The sequence below is a fragment of the Sarcophilus harrisii genome, chromosome 3, assembly GCF_902635505.1.
Source record: "Sarcophilus harrisii chromosome 3, mSarHar1.11, whole genome shotgun sequence".
In the NCBI taxonomy this organism is placed as follows: Eukaryota; Metazoa; Chordata; class Mammalia; order Dasyuromorphia; family Dasyuridae; genus Sarcophilus; species Sarcophilus harrisii.
The window spans coordinates 86997374-87014684 of record NC_045428.1 but is presented as its reverse complement, the minus strand read 5'-3'; the positions used below and the strand labels follow the sequence as shown (position 1 = coordinate 87014684).

The 17311-nt window shown below is 34.8% G+C and overlaps 1 protein-coding gene across 1 annotated transcript; it reads left to right on the top strand.

Annotated features, from left to right (window-relative positions):
* The first annotated feature begins 630 nt into the window (after positions 1–630).
* FAM216B (family with sequence similarity 216 member B) lies at positions 631–16696 on the top strand. Its single transcript, XM_003765858.3, has 4 exons — positions 631–765; positions 8915–9089; positions 14063–14183; positions 16261–16696. Exons 1-4 carry the CDS (start codon positions 719–721, stop codon positions 16350–16352), a joined length of 435 nt encoding a protein of 144 aa, XP_003765906.1. The 5' UTR covers positions 631–718; the 3' UTR covers positions 16353–16696.
* The last annotated feature ends 615 nt before the right edge of the window (positions 16697–17311 follow it).

The window sequence follows — 17311 nt, the reverse complement described above, 5'->3', positions numbered from 1 at the left end:
GGCAGATAAAACCAACTTTTAAGAAAAAACAATTTAAAGGGATTCTTTTGGAATTCTTCTCAGTTCACATTTCTATTTCTAGGCATGGAGTGTCCACTCAGCTTGCCAAGTAAGATTAAGGCTAAGGTCAGCCTTCCTTCTTCAACTGATAATGCAAAATTTAGACACGTTCCCACACTGATACTCTACATTCCTAATTGAGAAATTGAGAAAATTGAGGCAAACAGAAGTTCAATGTCTATTAAATTCCATCTCTCCCTTTCCCCTATCACTATCACATACCTTTGTACAGTCTATCCTTCCATTCCTGAAATATTTTCTTTTCTCATTTCTGCCTCTTAAAAACCCTAACTCCCTTCAAGACTTAGTTCAATTATTTCCTCTTTCTGGTGTTTTTGACTAATTCCCTCAATTTTTAATTCCTCACTTTAATCTCATTTTAATATATATTTCTAGCACTTAGTAGGTACATTATAAATGATTGTTGATAGATTTGTTGCTTGGCTCAAAAATTGTTGATCACACTGGATAAATAAAATAGCTTGGAAAAAATGGAAGGAGGCACAGAAGTTAACTAAGGCATCAGCTGATTTTTTTTTTTTTTTGCTGCCTCATAATGTTGCTAGGATATTAGACTGTCAACAGAATCAAACACTACCATCTCAAGAACCAGAAGGAATGATCCAGAAGGGAAGTGAGCTCCAGTTTATGAGGAAAAATGGAATTTAAAACAAATTTCACAGGAAAAGTAACCTTTACAACAAGGTAAGTTTTGTTAGGATAATTTTTCAAATGTTGTATAGGTAAAATAAGGACATCTTCCCAAATGTTTCCTAGTTTGTAGTTCCTACAAACCATTTAGTAACCATTAGGTTACTTAAAATTGGGTTACTTTACTATACTTAAAAATAGAAAGTAATACTTCCTTCTAGGCCAAGTTCATATGATATGGAAATTAGCTTTCTCAGGAAAGAAAATGTAGCCAGAGATCTGGTAGTGTGCTGGAACTTCAGGAGCAGAGAAGTGTTTTTGGCTCTGAAAATATTTAACCTCTCTGCTCTAAAGAATTGGAAAATAGGGAAAGGATGCTGAGAGGATACAGATGACTATTTGTGGGAGATTTGAATCAAAAAATTTTTAGACTTCTGGCCAATATGGCAGAGAGGACACACACATCTATTTAAGCTCCATCTTTTCTCTCAGAATAATTTATTTCATGACAAGCATCAGAATTAGTGCTTGACTGAAAGAAACCCACAAATAATTACCAACAAAAGATATCCTTGAAATTCGTCAGGAAAGGTCTGTTTTTGCTCACAGGCGGGGATGATCAGATGGGGTGCAGGCTGAGGACAGGCTGTGAGAGTACATCAGGCAGCTCACACTGAGCAGACCTGAGGGGAGTGGGGTGTGATCTCAGCCATTTCTGTGGGGAGAACTTTACCACAGTGTGGCGGCAAGCCAGTAGATCAGCAAAGAAGCTGTAAACACAAGGGGTAAAGACTATAACTCTGAAAAGCAGGGTCTCTCAGGACCTGGTCACACCCACCCGGAGTGTCTCAGCACACTCTCAGAGTCTCAGAGCGTAGATGTAGCACAGCCATTGCTGTCCTGCTAGTGCCTCCCTGCTGCTCCCTATAGTCTCTAGAGGAAACTCGGTAACACCATCCAGTCCCCCACCCCCCCACACACACACACAAAAAGCAGACTGCATTTTTTTGTTAGTTTGTTTTCTTTGATTCTTCTTTGACAAAATGAGCAAAAAATTAAAACACGCTCTAACAATAGCTTCTATATAGATAGAGAGAAGACTTAACCCTGAGGAAACTAAAAACAGATTGTCTCCAGATGAATCCTCAAAAGGAGATATGATCTGGTACTCAAGGCACAAGATTCTCATAGAAGAAATTTAAAAAGCTTTCATAAGAGAGCTAGAAGAAAAATGGGAAAAGGGAAGGGAAGCTTGGCAAGGGGGTCTGGATAAGTCATCTCACTCATTTAAAGATAGAGTGGATAAAGAAATCAAATCCTTGAAAAATAGAATTAGTGAGTTGGAAAAGGTAAACAACTCCAAGGAAAACAGAATTAGTGAGTTGAAAAAAGAAAATAGATCTCTAAAAAATAAAATTAGCGAAATGGGAAAAAATTCCATAGAACAAAACAACTCATTTAAAAACTCAATTGGACACTTAGAAAAAAGATATAAAAAAGTGAGTGAAGAAAATAATTAATTGAAAATCAGAATTGAACAAATGAAATTGAATGACTCAAGAATCAGTCAAGCAAAACCAAAAAAAATGAAACAATGGGGAAAAAATGTCAAATAAATCTAGGAGAGATAATCTGAGAATTATTGGACTCCCTGAAAAATATGATGAAAAAAAGAGCCTGGACACTCTTTTCCAGGAAATTATTAAAGAGAATTGCCCTGATGTAATAGAAACAGAGGGTAAAATGGACACTGAAAGAATTCATCTATCACTTACTGAAAGGGACCCTAAAATCAAAACACCAAGAAATATAGTGGCCAAATTCCATAACTATCAGATGAAGGAAAAAATACTACAAGCTTCTAGAAAAAATCAATTCAAATATAGAGGAGCCACAATAAGGATTACTCAGGATCTAGCAGTGTCCACATTAATGGATCGAAAGGCCTGGAATCTGGTATTCTGAAAGGCTAAAGAACTTGCTATGCAGCCAAAAATAACATACCCAGCCAAAATGAGCATTTTTTTCCAGGGAAGAAGATGGACATTCAATGAAATAAGTGAATTTCATCTATTTCTCATGAAAAAAATGGAACTAAACAAAAAGTTTGATCTCCAAATATAGCACTCAAGAGAAACCTAAAAAGGTAAAAAGAAATCTTGGGAACTATATTTCTATCATAAATATATATAAAGAACAGATGTATAATTTGTTCTAGAAACTAGAGATGGAAAGGAAATTGTACCAGAAAAAGGGTAAAGTGGGGGTACTACATCTCGCGAAGAGGCAAAGGAAACCTATTATATCTGAGAGAAAGAATAAAGGGGGATGAACATAGTGTGTATCTTACTGCCATCAGAATTGGCTTAAAGAGAAAAATATTAGACATATTCGATTTATGGTGAAACTTCTTCCACCTCATTGAAAAGTGAAAGGGGAAAAGTGAAAAGGGAAGGAGTAAGCTAAGCAGAAGGGAATACAGAAATTGTGAGGAAAAGGGGTAAGATAGGGGGAGGAACTCTAAGTTGGAGGGAGGAATCCTAAAAAGAGAGGGCTGTGAGAAGCAAGTAGTGCTTTTACTCACAAGTTTAATACTGGGGAGGAGGGTAAGGGGAAAGGAAAGGAGAAAAGCATAACCAGGGGTTAACAAGATGGCAGGTAATACAGAATTGGTCATTTTAAGCATAAAAGTGAGTGGGGTAAACTACCCCATAAAGAGGAAGTGGTTAGTAGACTGGATTAAAAGCCATAATCAACAACTTAAATAAATGGAAGAATACTTTCAAAAATATAGCTTGCCCAGTTTAACAGAGGAAGAAGTAAATTGGTTAAACAGTCCCATCTTAGAAAAAAGATATAGAACAAGCTATTAATCAACTCCCTAAGAAAAAATCCCCAGGACCAAATGGATTTACATATGAATTCTACCAAACATTTAAAGAACAGTTAACTCCAATGCTATATAAAGTATTTGAAAAAATAGGGATTGAAGGAGTCCTACCAAATTCCTTTTATGACACAGATATGGTACTGATACCTAAACCAGGTAGGTTGAAAACAGAGAAAGAAAATTATAGACCAATCTCCCTAATGGGAGGAGGCTGGTAAAAAAGGCTAGTTTGACTGTGTTTTTACATAATAGTGGGAAATTGCTGGTTTTGTGTGGGAGAACCATGTTGTAGATTAGGGGGAAAGTAAGTATAATAATGGCCAGAAGTAGGGAAGAATTTAATAAAGTTAATTATTTTTATTTGGAATTGCACCAAAATTTTTGGTTCCTAAGACCAATAGATGACCAATCTCCCTAATGAATATTGAGGCTAAAATTTTAAATAAAACATTAGCAAAAAGATTGCAGAAAATCATCCCCAGGATAATACACTATGACCACATAGGATTTATACCAGGAATGCAGGGTTGGTTCAATATTAGGAAAACTATTAGCATAATTAACTATATCAATAACTAAATTAACAAAAACCATATCATCATCTCAATAGACACAGAAAAAGCATTTGGTAAAATCCAACATTCATTCCTAATAAAAAACACTTGAGAGGATAGGAATAAACGGACTTTTCCTTAAAATAGTCAGGAGCATATATTTAAAACCGTCAGTAAGCATCATATGCAATGGGGAAAAACTGGAACCTTTCCCAGTAAGATCTGGAGTGAAGCAAGGTTGCCCACTATCAACATTATTATTCAATATTGTGTTAGAAATGCTAGTCTCAGCAATGAGTCAAGAAAGAGATTAAAGGAATTAGAGTAGGCAATGAGGAAATCAAACTATCACTCTTTGCAGATGATATGATGGTATACTTAAAGAACCCCAGAGATTCTACTAAAAAGCTATTAGAAATAATTCATAACTTTAGGAAAGTTACAGGATACAAAATAAATCCACATAAATCCTCAGCATTTTTATACATCATCAACAAAATCCAACAGCAAGAGATACAAAGAGAAATTCCATTCAAAATAACTGTCAATAGCATAAAATATTTGGGAATCTATCTACCAAAGGAAAGTCAGGAATTATATGAGCAAAATTACAAAGCACTTTCCATGCAAAGTCAGATTTAAATAATTGGAAAAATATTAAGTGCTCTTGGATAGGGCAAGCAAATATAATAAAGATGACAATACTCCCTAAACTAATCTATTTATTTAGTACTATACCAATCAGACTTCCAAAAAAATATTTTAATGATCTAGAAAAAATAACAACAAAATTCATATGGAAGAACAAAAGACCAAGAATTTCAAGGGAATTAATGAAAAAAAATCAAATGAAAGTGGCTTAGCTGTACCTGATCTAAAACTATATTATAAAGCAGCAGTCACCAAAACCATTTGGTATTGGCTAAGAAATAGATTAATTGATCAGTGGAATAGGTTAGGTTTATAGGACAAAATAGTCAATAATTATAGCAATCTAGTGTTTGACAAATCCAAAGATCCAACTTTTGGGATAAGAATTCATTATTTGACAAAAACTGCTGGGAAAACTGGAAATTAGTATGGCAGAAATTAGGCGTGAACCCACACTTAATACTGTACACCAAGATAAGATCAAAATGGGTCCATGATTTAGGCATAAAGAATGAGATTATAAATAATTAGAGGAACATAGGATAGTTTACCTCTCAGACTTGTGGAGGAGGAAGCAATTTGTGACCAAAGATGAACTAGAGATCATTATTGATCACAAAATAGAAAATTTTTGATTATATCAAATTATAAAGCCTTTGACAAATAAAACTAATGCAAACAAGATTAGAAGGGAAGCAACAAACTGGGAAAACATTTTTATAGTTAAAGGTTCTGATAAAGGCCTAATTTCCTTTTTTAAAAAAAATTTTAATAGCCTTTTATTTACAGCTTATATGTATGGATAACTTTACAACATTGACAATTGCCAAACCTCTTGTTCTAATTTTCCCCTTCCCCCACCCTCCCCAGATGGCCAATCCAGTAGATGTTAAATATATTTAAAGATAAATTGATGTACAATAATGTACATACAAACTGTTATTTTGCGACAAAAGAACCGGATTCTGAAATATTCACAAATGAAGAAATAAAAGCAGGGGCAAAAAAGGATTGGGAATTCAGTATGGCTCTTAGTCATCTCCCAGATTCTTTGCTGGTTAGCTGTTCAGTTCATTCCCCTGAACGATTTGGTCATCCTCTGCTAATGGCCAGGTCCATGAACGATCACCATGATTGCTGCCGAAGAACAATATCCCCCTCTCATTTCACCGCATCAGTTCGAAGCCTTCCAGGCCTCTGAAATCATCCTTGGCTTTCTAAAAAACAAACTTCCAAATTACCCACAATTATTCAGCCTTTTACTGTGGGCATCCATTTCCATTTTAGCCTTAAAAGGGAGCCACAAAAAGACTCCCTTTTATATCTTTGGAATATAAGCCCCAGATTTGTTGGATTGAAGTTGATAACTGAGCATATCCCAACACTTCCTCCAATGAAATTTTCACATATTTCATGATCAGAGTTCCTTCATTTTCAAGACACTCTTTTCCATCATCATCAAATTTATTAACCCACATTCAGAAATCTGCAATTCATTCCAATTTAGTGCTTGAATCTTTTCAATACAGAAGTATTTCAACTCCTTCATCTGAAAATTGGTCATAGCTTGACCATTTTCAATGGAGAAAGGCCATTTTATAAATAGGAAGATACTCAATTATAAGAAATGAAAGCCAATCCTCCAAGTAAATGGCCAAAGGAATGAAAAACAATTTTCAGATGAGAAAAGAACTATTCTAGTCATTGAAAGTGTTCCAAATCACATTGATCAGAGAAATGCAAAAAGACAACCTGAGATAATTACCACACACCTGTCAGATTGGCTAAGATACAGAAAAAATAATGATGGATGTTGGAGGGGATGAGGGAAAACTGGAACTGATGCATAAGATGCAAAGTTGTGGAATCCAATTTCTTGAATATTTAAACTATGTTCAAAAGTTACAAACTGTGTTACCTTTGATCCAGCAGGCACCAGGGGCATTATATCCCAAAATACTAAAGAAGGGAAAGGGATGTATGTGCCAAAGGTAGACTTCTGTTTAGTTAGAAACTGAAAATGAAAGAAGCCCACAATTGGAGAAATGAATTGGTAAATTTGTATTATGATTTTGGAATTTATTTGAATACAAATTGGAAAGACTTATATGAACTGATGCTAAGTAATTAGAGAACCAGAGATCATTTTATATTTCAACCAATAGAAGAGGATGTACTGAGGAAGGGTTAACGAAAAGGAAGATCAATTCACCAGGATAATGATGGCAAAGCACTAAAGTAAAGAAAGAACATGGGAAATGACTTTTTTTTTTTTTCGTTATCTTTACCTTGAATCCAATTTTTCCTGTCAACAAGAGAACTCTGATGTTATATTTATCTAGGATATTATAACATATTTTAAAGTTAAGAGCAATCTAGGGAATGGAGGGCGGATTTAGGTCTGAATCAAGTAGTGGATAATGTACCCAGCATATGTAGTCAATAAAAGTTAAATAAAAGAAAGAAAAAGGATATATGGAAGGGAAATTAATTCATTACATTATTTAATATATGCTATTTTTATTTTAATTTGAATTTTAAAAGAAAAACAATCTATTTTCCTCTATCTATTAGAAACAATTCAAAATAGAATATGCATTAGGAATTTTGTAATAACTTTGGGCAACCAGCAAGAAGCTTACTGAGGAAAACAAATAAACAAAAAGTCAAATAAAAAAATCTTTAAAGCAAAAGGTATCATAGCCAGCATGATGCCCAAAGTCCACTCCAAAGTAGAGCAGCAGTAAATAAAACATTTCTAGTTTAATTTGCAATTTTCTGTCATGGATACAGGACACAAGTGCAATCTTTTTTCCTCCCCTAAGGTCTCACAATTACGAACGGAGTCAAAATTCGAGTACTGGGTCTTCTCCTCTGTCCCCAGGCAATTGTACCATCCCTTAGCAGAGGTTCTAAGAGCTTAATCAGTGACAATAAAAGGTAAAGGTATTCTTTATTCAGTTTGATCTCATTTATTACAAGTAAGTCTGCAGTATAGAACTGATTTCCCATCCCCCTTCATTCCATTTGTGGGTGAATTGCTTGTGATAGAACTTGGGCTGTTGGGAGGACAAAGATTACTTCATTTTTATTTCTGTTATCACCAGCATCTAGCATAGATGACACAGAGTAGGTGCTTAATTAATGATTATTGATTAATTGATTGATTGTTCAGTAGTGGAGATGTATCACAAATGCTTTTTTGCCATATTATATTTCTTTCTTCTGTATTCATTTCCTACAGTTCAAAAGTAGAAAAAAGGAAAGTAAAACTTTAGGAGGAAAGGGAGAAGAGGAAAGGGAGAAGAGGAATAGAATTAAATACCTCTATTTCCTGTCCTTGGGTAGACCTATCAGAGCCAAAGGGTGACTCCTAAATCCCAAATCAACTCCCTCTTGCTCACCAAAAGACAGAAAAAGAAAATTCTCAAATTAAGACCATTAGAGATTTTACCTGACTTAGTTGTTTTGACATCAGCCAGGTCTTAGTCACAACTACTTTGGACCTCTCATTCTGAATCTCTGAGAAAGGAAAAAAGCAAAAGAAGAGGGACAGTCATTGCATCTCATTATAGGTTATCATAGAATAACTTAGCTAGATGGCACAGTGGAACATTGATGCTGGAGTTAGGAAAACTCATTTTTCTGAGTTCAAATGTGGTATCAGACACTGACTGGCTGTTTGAGCCTGGGTAAGTTACTTAACCCAGGTTGCCTTAGTTCCTCATCTGTAAAATGAACTGGAGAAGGAAACGGCAAACCATTCTAGTACCTTTGCCAAGAAAACCTTAAATGGGGTCATGAAGAATTGAACAAACTGTACAAGAACATTTACATAACAAGAAGTTATCAAGTAGTTGTGCTCTGAAATAAGAAGTACCTAAGCCTTACTTACCAGTCTTAAAGGGGAATATTAACTGAATGTGCCAAAATTAACCAAATGTTGGAGGATAATGGGATGAAGAGGCTAACCAAAATCATGGGCTAATTATTTGATAACTGATGTGATTACTTGCTCTTCTTTTCTCCACATTCTGGTATATTCCAAAAGTGAAGGACTCATTCAAACTGAAATTTTATCATTCATTTCTCTTCTTTTTCTTTCTAGCGATAGGAAAAATATGAATCAAAGCAAGAAAAAAAAAGTGGAAGCCCGCCGCCGTCCTGCAAAAAGTCCTGGAAAAAGTCCTGGAAAAAGTCCTGAAAAAAATACTGACAAAGAAATCCAACTAAATTCAGGCAAACCAGTTCCTTCCTCCCGTTACAATCCTGCAATGTTGAAGGTAGAGTCATAGAATTATGGAGTTTTAGAACTAGAAGGTGCTTTTGAAGAATCATCCAATCAGTCCAGTCCTCCAATTCACCAAATGCAGGAAACCTTTTTACAATATCCTTACAGAATGGTCATCCCAACTATACTTAAACATGTCCTGTAATGGGGAACTCACTAGGTAGGAAGGGAAAGAGAATAAATATTTATATGGCACCTACTCTGTGCCAGTTACTAAACACTTTTACACTACTAAACACTGTACTAAACACTTTTACAAATACATCTTTTGATCCTCATAAAACCCTTGCAAATTAGGTGCAAACAGAGGTTGTGTGATTCTCCCATTGTCACAAAGTAAGTTCCTGAGGTAAGTAAGAAGACTTTCTGACCTCTATCCACTGTGTCACCAGATATCTTTAATACTTGATGAGGGAGACTGTTTCATTGATAGACAGTTGATTGAGCCATTTTTTTTTTTTTTAGTTTCATCAACTCTAACCCAATTAGTACAAACAAAGAATCTTAGGAAGTGATCTAATTACATGAATTTGAATTACATATCTATATCAGGTTCAAACCCAATTACTATATTTTATATGATTATAACTTCAAATAGTAAAAATTCAAATACATAGCATTATTTCAGAGGATTCGTTTTACACACTAATTGGGACTTGGTTGTAATTCACTTAAAGCTGCTCTCAGGAATGTTGTATATGCAAGTCCACAGCTCTTCCACCTCTCAAGAAGATTGACTAATTTTTAGATCAAGGGATTATCTGGAAAGTACTAGGAAATCTAAATAAGACTTTAGGAAGTCCAATAGCTTCTAAAAGCTTAACATATTAAAAAAAAAAAAAAAAAAAAAAAAAAAAAATTACAAACCCAAAAAAAAACAAAAACTAAAAAAAAAAAAAAAAAAAAAAAAAAAAAAAAAGAATGACTTCTCTCCCTAGGGAAAACCCCAAACCCCTTAACCAAAAGTTAAAAATAATGTACAAGTTAATTCATGAATAATTGCTTTGCCTTTATCTTATCTTTCTATATTCAGTTATTTTATCCTTTGGGGGAAGTTAGAATCACTTGGAGAAGTACTTATCCTTACTCCTAAACTGATAATTCCTTGAGAAGGTCATCTAAAGTTATTGTTTCCAAAGCCCCTCTTGGCTCTCCTAAACTCTATATAATGGGGCTTCCTTGCTCCTCATTCAAAGGAAACAATCTACTCCACGGTTACCAAAGGTTTCCTAGCTTGTCAGATCTAATGGTCTTTTTTGAATATTAATCTTCTTTAATTGTCTGCAGCATTTGGCACTGCTAGTTCCTCTTTCCTAGATACTATTGGCTCTCTCACTTTTTGTGACATGCTCTCCAACTTGGTTTTCTTCTTAACTATCTGATCGTTCCTTTTCAGTCTCCTTAACCGAATCTTCATCCATGGGATATTCACTAACAAGGAATGTCTCCTAAGTCCCTGTCCTGTGATTCTCCTTCATCTGTTGCCAAATGTTATTTCTTTGTTCACATTATCACTTGTATATATCCTATTTTTTCCACTTCCATAATCTCCATTCTCATTCAAACCTTCATCACCTATTGCCTGAAGCATTTCAGCAGCTTTCTAACTGGTCTCCCTGTCTTGTTTCCTCACTTTAAGCCATTCACTCCTTACTCAACTAACAAAATAATTTTCCTTTTTTGCCCACTTAATAGTATTTTATTTTCCAACTGTATATAAAGATGGTTTTCAATATTCATTTTTATAAGATTTTGAGTTTCAATTTTTTTACTCTCTTCTTCCCTTTTCCTTCTCCAAGGCAGAAAGCAATCTGATATAGGTTACAAAAGTACAATCATTTTAAATGTATTTATATGTTAATCATATTGAGGAAGAAAAATCAGAACAAAAGGGAGAAATCATGAGAAAGAAAAATAATGAAAATAATAAGCTTTCATTTACATTCAGTCTCTATAATTCTTTCTCTGCGAGTGGATGGCATTTTCCATCACAAATCTATTGCAATTGTCTTGGATCACTGTATTGCTGAGAAGAGCTAAATCTATCATAATTGATCATTGCACAAATTGCTGTTATCATGTACAGTGTTATCCTGGCTCTGCTCACTTTACTCAGCTTCAGTTCATGTAAGTCTTTCAGGGTTTTCTGAAATCTGTCTGCTCATCATTTTTAAAAAAAACATATTCCATTACACTTATATACCACATCTTATTCAGTCATTTCGCAATTGATAGGTATTCCTTCAAATTGTAATTCCATTGCAAAAATAGCTGTTACAAGTGCAAAATGATTTTCCTAAAGCACTGTTCTGAGTCACTCTTTATTTATTAAACTGATGGTTCCCTGTCACTTCCATGAGTAAATATAAAGTTTTCCACATGGCATTTAAAAATCTTCATAATCTGTTCTCTCTTTACTTTTCCCAGTTGTCTTTGCTCTTAGCCTTCTTTGTACTCTATTAATCTAGCCCCACCAGCATACCTGTTGTTCCTCACACAGCACTCTACCTCTCTTATCTTTTATGACTTTGCACTGGCTGCTCCTAACCTGGAATACATGAGTACAGTCTCCCATCTCTACTTCTTAGCTTTATCAGCTTCCTTTAAAACTTAATTCAAATGCCAGTTTCTGGAGGAAATCTTTCCTGGTTACTCCAAATACTTAACTATGAGATTACTTATCATATACTTTCTATATACCTTATATATACTTATTTGTTTTACCTTTTGAATATTAGATTCTTGAAAGCCGAGACTATTTCTGCCTTTCTTTATTTCATAATGTTTAGTATGATGGCTGACTCACACAGCAAGCACTTAAGTATTTATTGACTGATAAAAATTCTTTTTGTCTTCTTTTGAGATCTCTTTTTCCCTGGATCTGACTTATCTTTCCATCAAATTGCTCATAGATATCTCTCTATTTTCTATTTAAAGTAAAATTTACCCTTTTTCCTACTGTCAAAATCAAATGACTCCCATTTGAAACTCTTCATTTACTTTATAGAGTGGAAGTTCTTGTTACTTTCCATTGATTTGTTCTTGCAATTTGCATGAATCTAGTATGTTTATATAATAAGGCTTTAGTGAATATCCAGATCCTATAAGATGGATTCACTCATGTTCCATTTATCAAGTTCTCAACAATTTTCAAAAAACTAAATTGTGAGGGAGCCCTAAGTGATGTGGTTGATGTAGGCAACAGAAGATGGAACATCACCAGATGTTGGGGTTCAGTCATGTGAAGAATTCACAATGGCCATTCTCTTTGGTAAAAAATAGATTTATTTAGGAGAAGACATTACAGACAAAATGAAGGGATATAATAGATACCAGGAATGGCAAAGAGAAACAAAGTATGGAGAGCATAGAAAGGGTTTTTTTGTAATTAATGATGGAAAAGGCAAGTTCCTTAGTAGAACCCATACCTATCTAAGAGAAAGGGAGCCCATGAGGTTGGGACAGACCCTTTAGCTGGCAGATTAAATCCTAAAGGGATTTAGTACCTTAAAAGAGCTAATTAACTATAAGGAGAAGAAGTTGGGTCTGAGAGGAGAGATAGTGGGATTAGGAGAGACACTATATGGCATGGTGAAGGGACAATGTGTCATGGCAGACTGTCCCAAAGAAGAGCAGCAGCAATGGCATGGGCAATAAGCTAATTTATAGGGGAAATTTAGCCTTATGAGTTTGATATAATTTGGATTTCTGATTGTATGATCTCCATAAAGGGTGGAGATCTCTATCAGAACCTTTTCTCTGCTACCCCAGGGAACAATTTCATCAGTGCTCCAATTTCTCTCTGTCTACTACATCCACCATCTAAAATCTAGGTTTTTGCTCTGGATATTCTTTCATGGCTAATCCCTACTCTAGGAATATCAATGATTATTTGAATTCATTCAATTTTCCACCAAGAAGAATTCAATTAATTCATTTTCTCCTGAAAAAATGTTTAGCTGACTGCACTAAATACTAGAAATGGATGAAGAACCCTTCAATTCTTAATATCCTCATTTCAACACCTTACAAATATGGATACTAACAACTTCCTTATTTCTCTCATCAAGTGAACACCTTATTCCCTTTCATATTAAATATTCAGACAAGCTAGTCTACTTGCTATTTTTCCCAAATTCAAAATTGAATCTTCTTCCCTTGTGTTTTTGCATAACCTATTCCCTACACCTGAAATATACTCCCTCCTTACTTCCACTTTTAAAATGCTTTAGCTTCCCTCAGTATTAAGTCTGGGTGTCATCTTTCCCCAAAAACTTTCCAAAATCTTTCTAGTCATTAATGTTCACTCCCTGCCCAAATTATTATGTATTCACTTAGACCTGTTTATATGTATCACCCCATAAGATTAAGGCTCCTTAAGGCAAGAACTGTGGTTGATTTTTTTTTCCTATTTTGCTAGATTTCTTAGTTCCTTGCACATAATAGGAACTTGATAAATGTTTGTTAAATTTAAAGTTGAATTACATAAAGAGATTCCATTCAACAAGCCTTTATTAAGGTTTACTATAGGCTACGAGGCATTGTGGTGTGACTAAGAATACAGAGATAAAAATTTTAAAAAGTTCTTATTCTCAAGAAGCTGACTGGAGTTAGAGTCTTAAAAAAGTCCTCTGCCCATATTTAACTCACTTTCCCCACATACCTTAGGATTAAAGGACCAAGAAAACATAATAGATCTCCATAGCATCTCAGAAGCTATAGAAACTTGTTTTAAGCCCCTTTCCTTATTGACCTTCTTTTATCTTAAAATAGGCCAATCAAAATTTGTTTAATGAAACAAAAGGAAGAAACTGTCCAAATTATCATTTCCCAGTTTCACTTTGTAAAATATTCCAAACTTTTGTGGGTAATAGTCTTATTTTTGTAGAATTCTGTTTGGAATTCATCATACCTTTCACCCTCTCAAGTGTTGGCTAATCCTAAGTATCTGTTTTACTCTACCAGGGCTTAAATCCAGGACAAAAAAAATATCTGAAAGGCATGATGAAAATTTATGATGCTAAACCCCAATGGAAGGGCCTGAAAAAACAGTATCTTATTGGTCTTTGCTACAAACATGCCTTAGGTAAGTCATTCACCCCCAAACTCTGCAATATCAATTCTCTGAAATCCTGTAACTCTTTTATTCCATGTTGCTCACCCAGTAATTAGCTTATATTATTAGTATTATTATTTTCTGCAGTTATCCCAAATGGAGTTTGGGTTTTTTCCTCCCAAATAGTTTAACATAAAAATGAAGGCCATATGAAATTTACACATATGTGCTATCTAACAACAAATGAAGGTAAGCAGGATAACTGCTTGGTCACCAGATCTTACAAAAAAAGCATGGAATTCACTCAATCTAAAGGGTTCCATTTGGATCAACAAATTCTGCACCAAGTAGTAAATTCTGCACCAAGTAGTACGTTAGCACTTGTACTGCAAAAATGAAAAATGACCTAGTCCATTCCTTTGAGATCAGGGGAAACAATACCAAATTACTGTGATATTCTGGGGAAAGTGATAAATACAAAGGAGAAGTGCAGGGAATATGCTAAGAGAAATTTGAAAGTTGGGAGGGCATTTAGGAAAGGTGACCATTTTAAACTTGGAGGAAGGGAACTCAAGGGATAACTTCACAGCCAAGGTAGAACCTGAGTTGGACTTGAAGAAAAGAAGAGGTTTTAAAAAATAGAGATAAAAGCCTATTTCACCATTTCAGACAGGGGGAAATGAAGGAGTAAAGGTATAGAGTGATTTGCTGGCCAAATTTATGGAGAAGGGAAGGTAAGAAATGGGAGTGGAGAATGATCCAGCTGAATGAAACATAGAGAATGAAGAGAGTAGCATAAGATAATAATTGGAAAATAGGTTGGAGCCTTTACACTTTATTCAGCAGACAGTGTAGAACCATTATGGATTTTTTTTAGCAGAGAAATATTGTCAGTGATATTAACCAAGGTTCCTTGGATAATCCTTGGATCATCACAGAGAATGATTGGATAGAGATGGCAGGAAGACCAGTCAGTAGATTCTTAGAACTGATGGTAGCCTTGGCGATAAGAATTAACATCTGTAGTCCTGTGAGCTCATTAAACTTAAAAACATATAATGTTAATAAAGTGGCAAAGAGGAAATAGGTACCTGTATTGAAAAGTACCTTTTCAGCAATCTCCAACCTTTTTCATTCCTTTAATAGTTACTTGATACTTCCTCATTTGATTAAATTAAACAGATATCTATTAAGGTTCGTATTTGGGACAGTTTCTTGTTATTAAACTCAACAAAGGAGTCCACTTACATGGTTTAGAGTCATACAATGACTTGAGGAAGTTCAGTTCTTCTGAGGGAGTCCAAGTCTTGATCTTCATAATAAAATAAGAATTGAAGAGTTTCAAATCCACCACATAGAACTGAAGATACTTAAGTTTGAAAAGCTGACTTTAGTGGAGAAAGTCATGAAGTAGACCAAGTTGAAAATTCTGAAGAGTGACAATGACAAAATTAATGAAAAAGAATGAGGAATAAAAATCAAAGACCTGGTAATAAAACAAAAGAAAATAAGATAAACTGGCAATTTATCATAAGAAAGGTTATAGCCTTGTTTTATATTGGTCACTCATCTAAAAAATTTTGAAATGTGTAATTTTATAGGAACCCTTCAAAAATTCCAAATTATTTTTGTCTATTTTTTATTTGTAGGCCCAAATGTAGACCACGTAAATGTTCCCCTTGTGCAAAATGAATCATATTATATCTTTCTATTCTTAGGACTTATGTCTGGCCCTTGGCAGATGCTCAATAAATGTTTGTTAAAATTATTGCTGTTTATGATCAACAGAAACTATTCTAAAAATATGAAGGGTACAAAATAAGAATAAGACATAGTCCCTCCCTTCTGGGATGATACAATCCCAAAGTGATTCAGAGGTATCATTGGAAGTATAGAGAGCTATTAACATTTTAGAAAGGGTTTTGACAATTTGAAGAACAACTTGTTAGGAATATTATAGAAGAAATTTCTGTGTAGATTCTAGATTAGATTAAATGATCTCTGTTCATCTTTCTCTGAGATTCTGTGACATTCTACAGAAAACTCTGTGATTGCTGGCTGATAGGATATTACTTATAGTTGTCTTTTCTTCCTATCTTTTGCCCAGGTTATATTGACAAGAAGAACGCCATGTCTTTTATAGCTGTTATGGATGGATATATTAGAAATGGACCCTTCACAGGCAAAAGTAAAAAGTGAAAGCTTCCAAAGAGCTCTAATCCCTACTCTTGAAGAAAATCTATGGCCTCACAGTGATGAACTACCATTAAGAAGTCATTAGAGAGCAAGGATCTGAGTATGTTTAAGGAGGATACATAGCCATCATAGCCTCAATGACACAATAAGACCCTCAATTCCTTCAGGAATGATGTTTCCCAACTCCATTCACACTGGTTGTGAAGTAGAGTCGTAGGATTAATAATTATACTAATGTGATATAGATTACAAACAAGGTTTTTTTTAATCTACTTTGGCCTTTGCAACACGGTGGAATTAGGAGGTGTTAGAGACCCAGGGAATAAACATATCTGTCTATACACAAATTGTACTATGAATTGATGTAGTGTTTTTAATAATTGCAAATAAGTGTTTTTAAAAGTTGTGAACTGGCTCACTTACATAGGGTCTTCCCTGAATACCGAGAGCTTCTGGCAGGGTCAGGCCCTTCAAATCAAAGAACCCCCATGTTGGAAGGAACTTTGGAGCTCACTAGTCCAACTCATAGTGTAGTAACATATCTGGGGGGTTGTCATCCATCTCCTGCTCAAATACCTCCAGTAAAGGGAATTTTTCTCTCAACACAATCTATACTTCTGGGCAGTTAGAATTGTTGGGAAGTTTTTTCATTACATCAGGCCTGAATATAAGGGGAAAATCTTTCCTTTTAGTAACCTCCAAAGCCACGTAAAACAATTTTCACCCTCCATCATGGAGACCCTTCAGACAGAGTGTTTACTGTAATTTTTTTTTCTCCAGGCTAATCACCCAAAGTCCCTTCAGTTGATTCTCACATAGCTTGAAGTTGAGCCCCTTTATTTTCCTCATTGCTCCCCCTTAGATGATCTGTAACTAAGCAGTGTCCTAATTAGATACCCAGAAGTACACAAACACTTAAGATGTGGTCTGCCTAGATTAAAGTACAAGGCTACTATTAACTT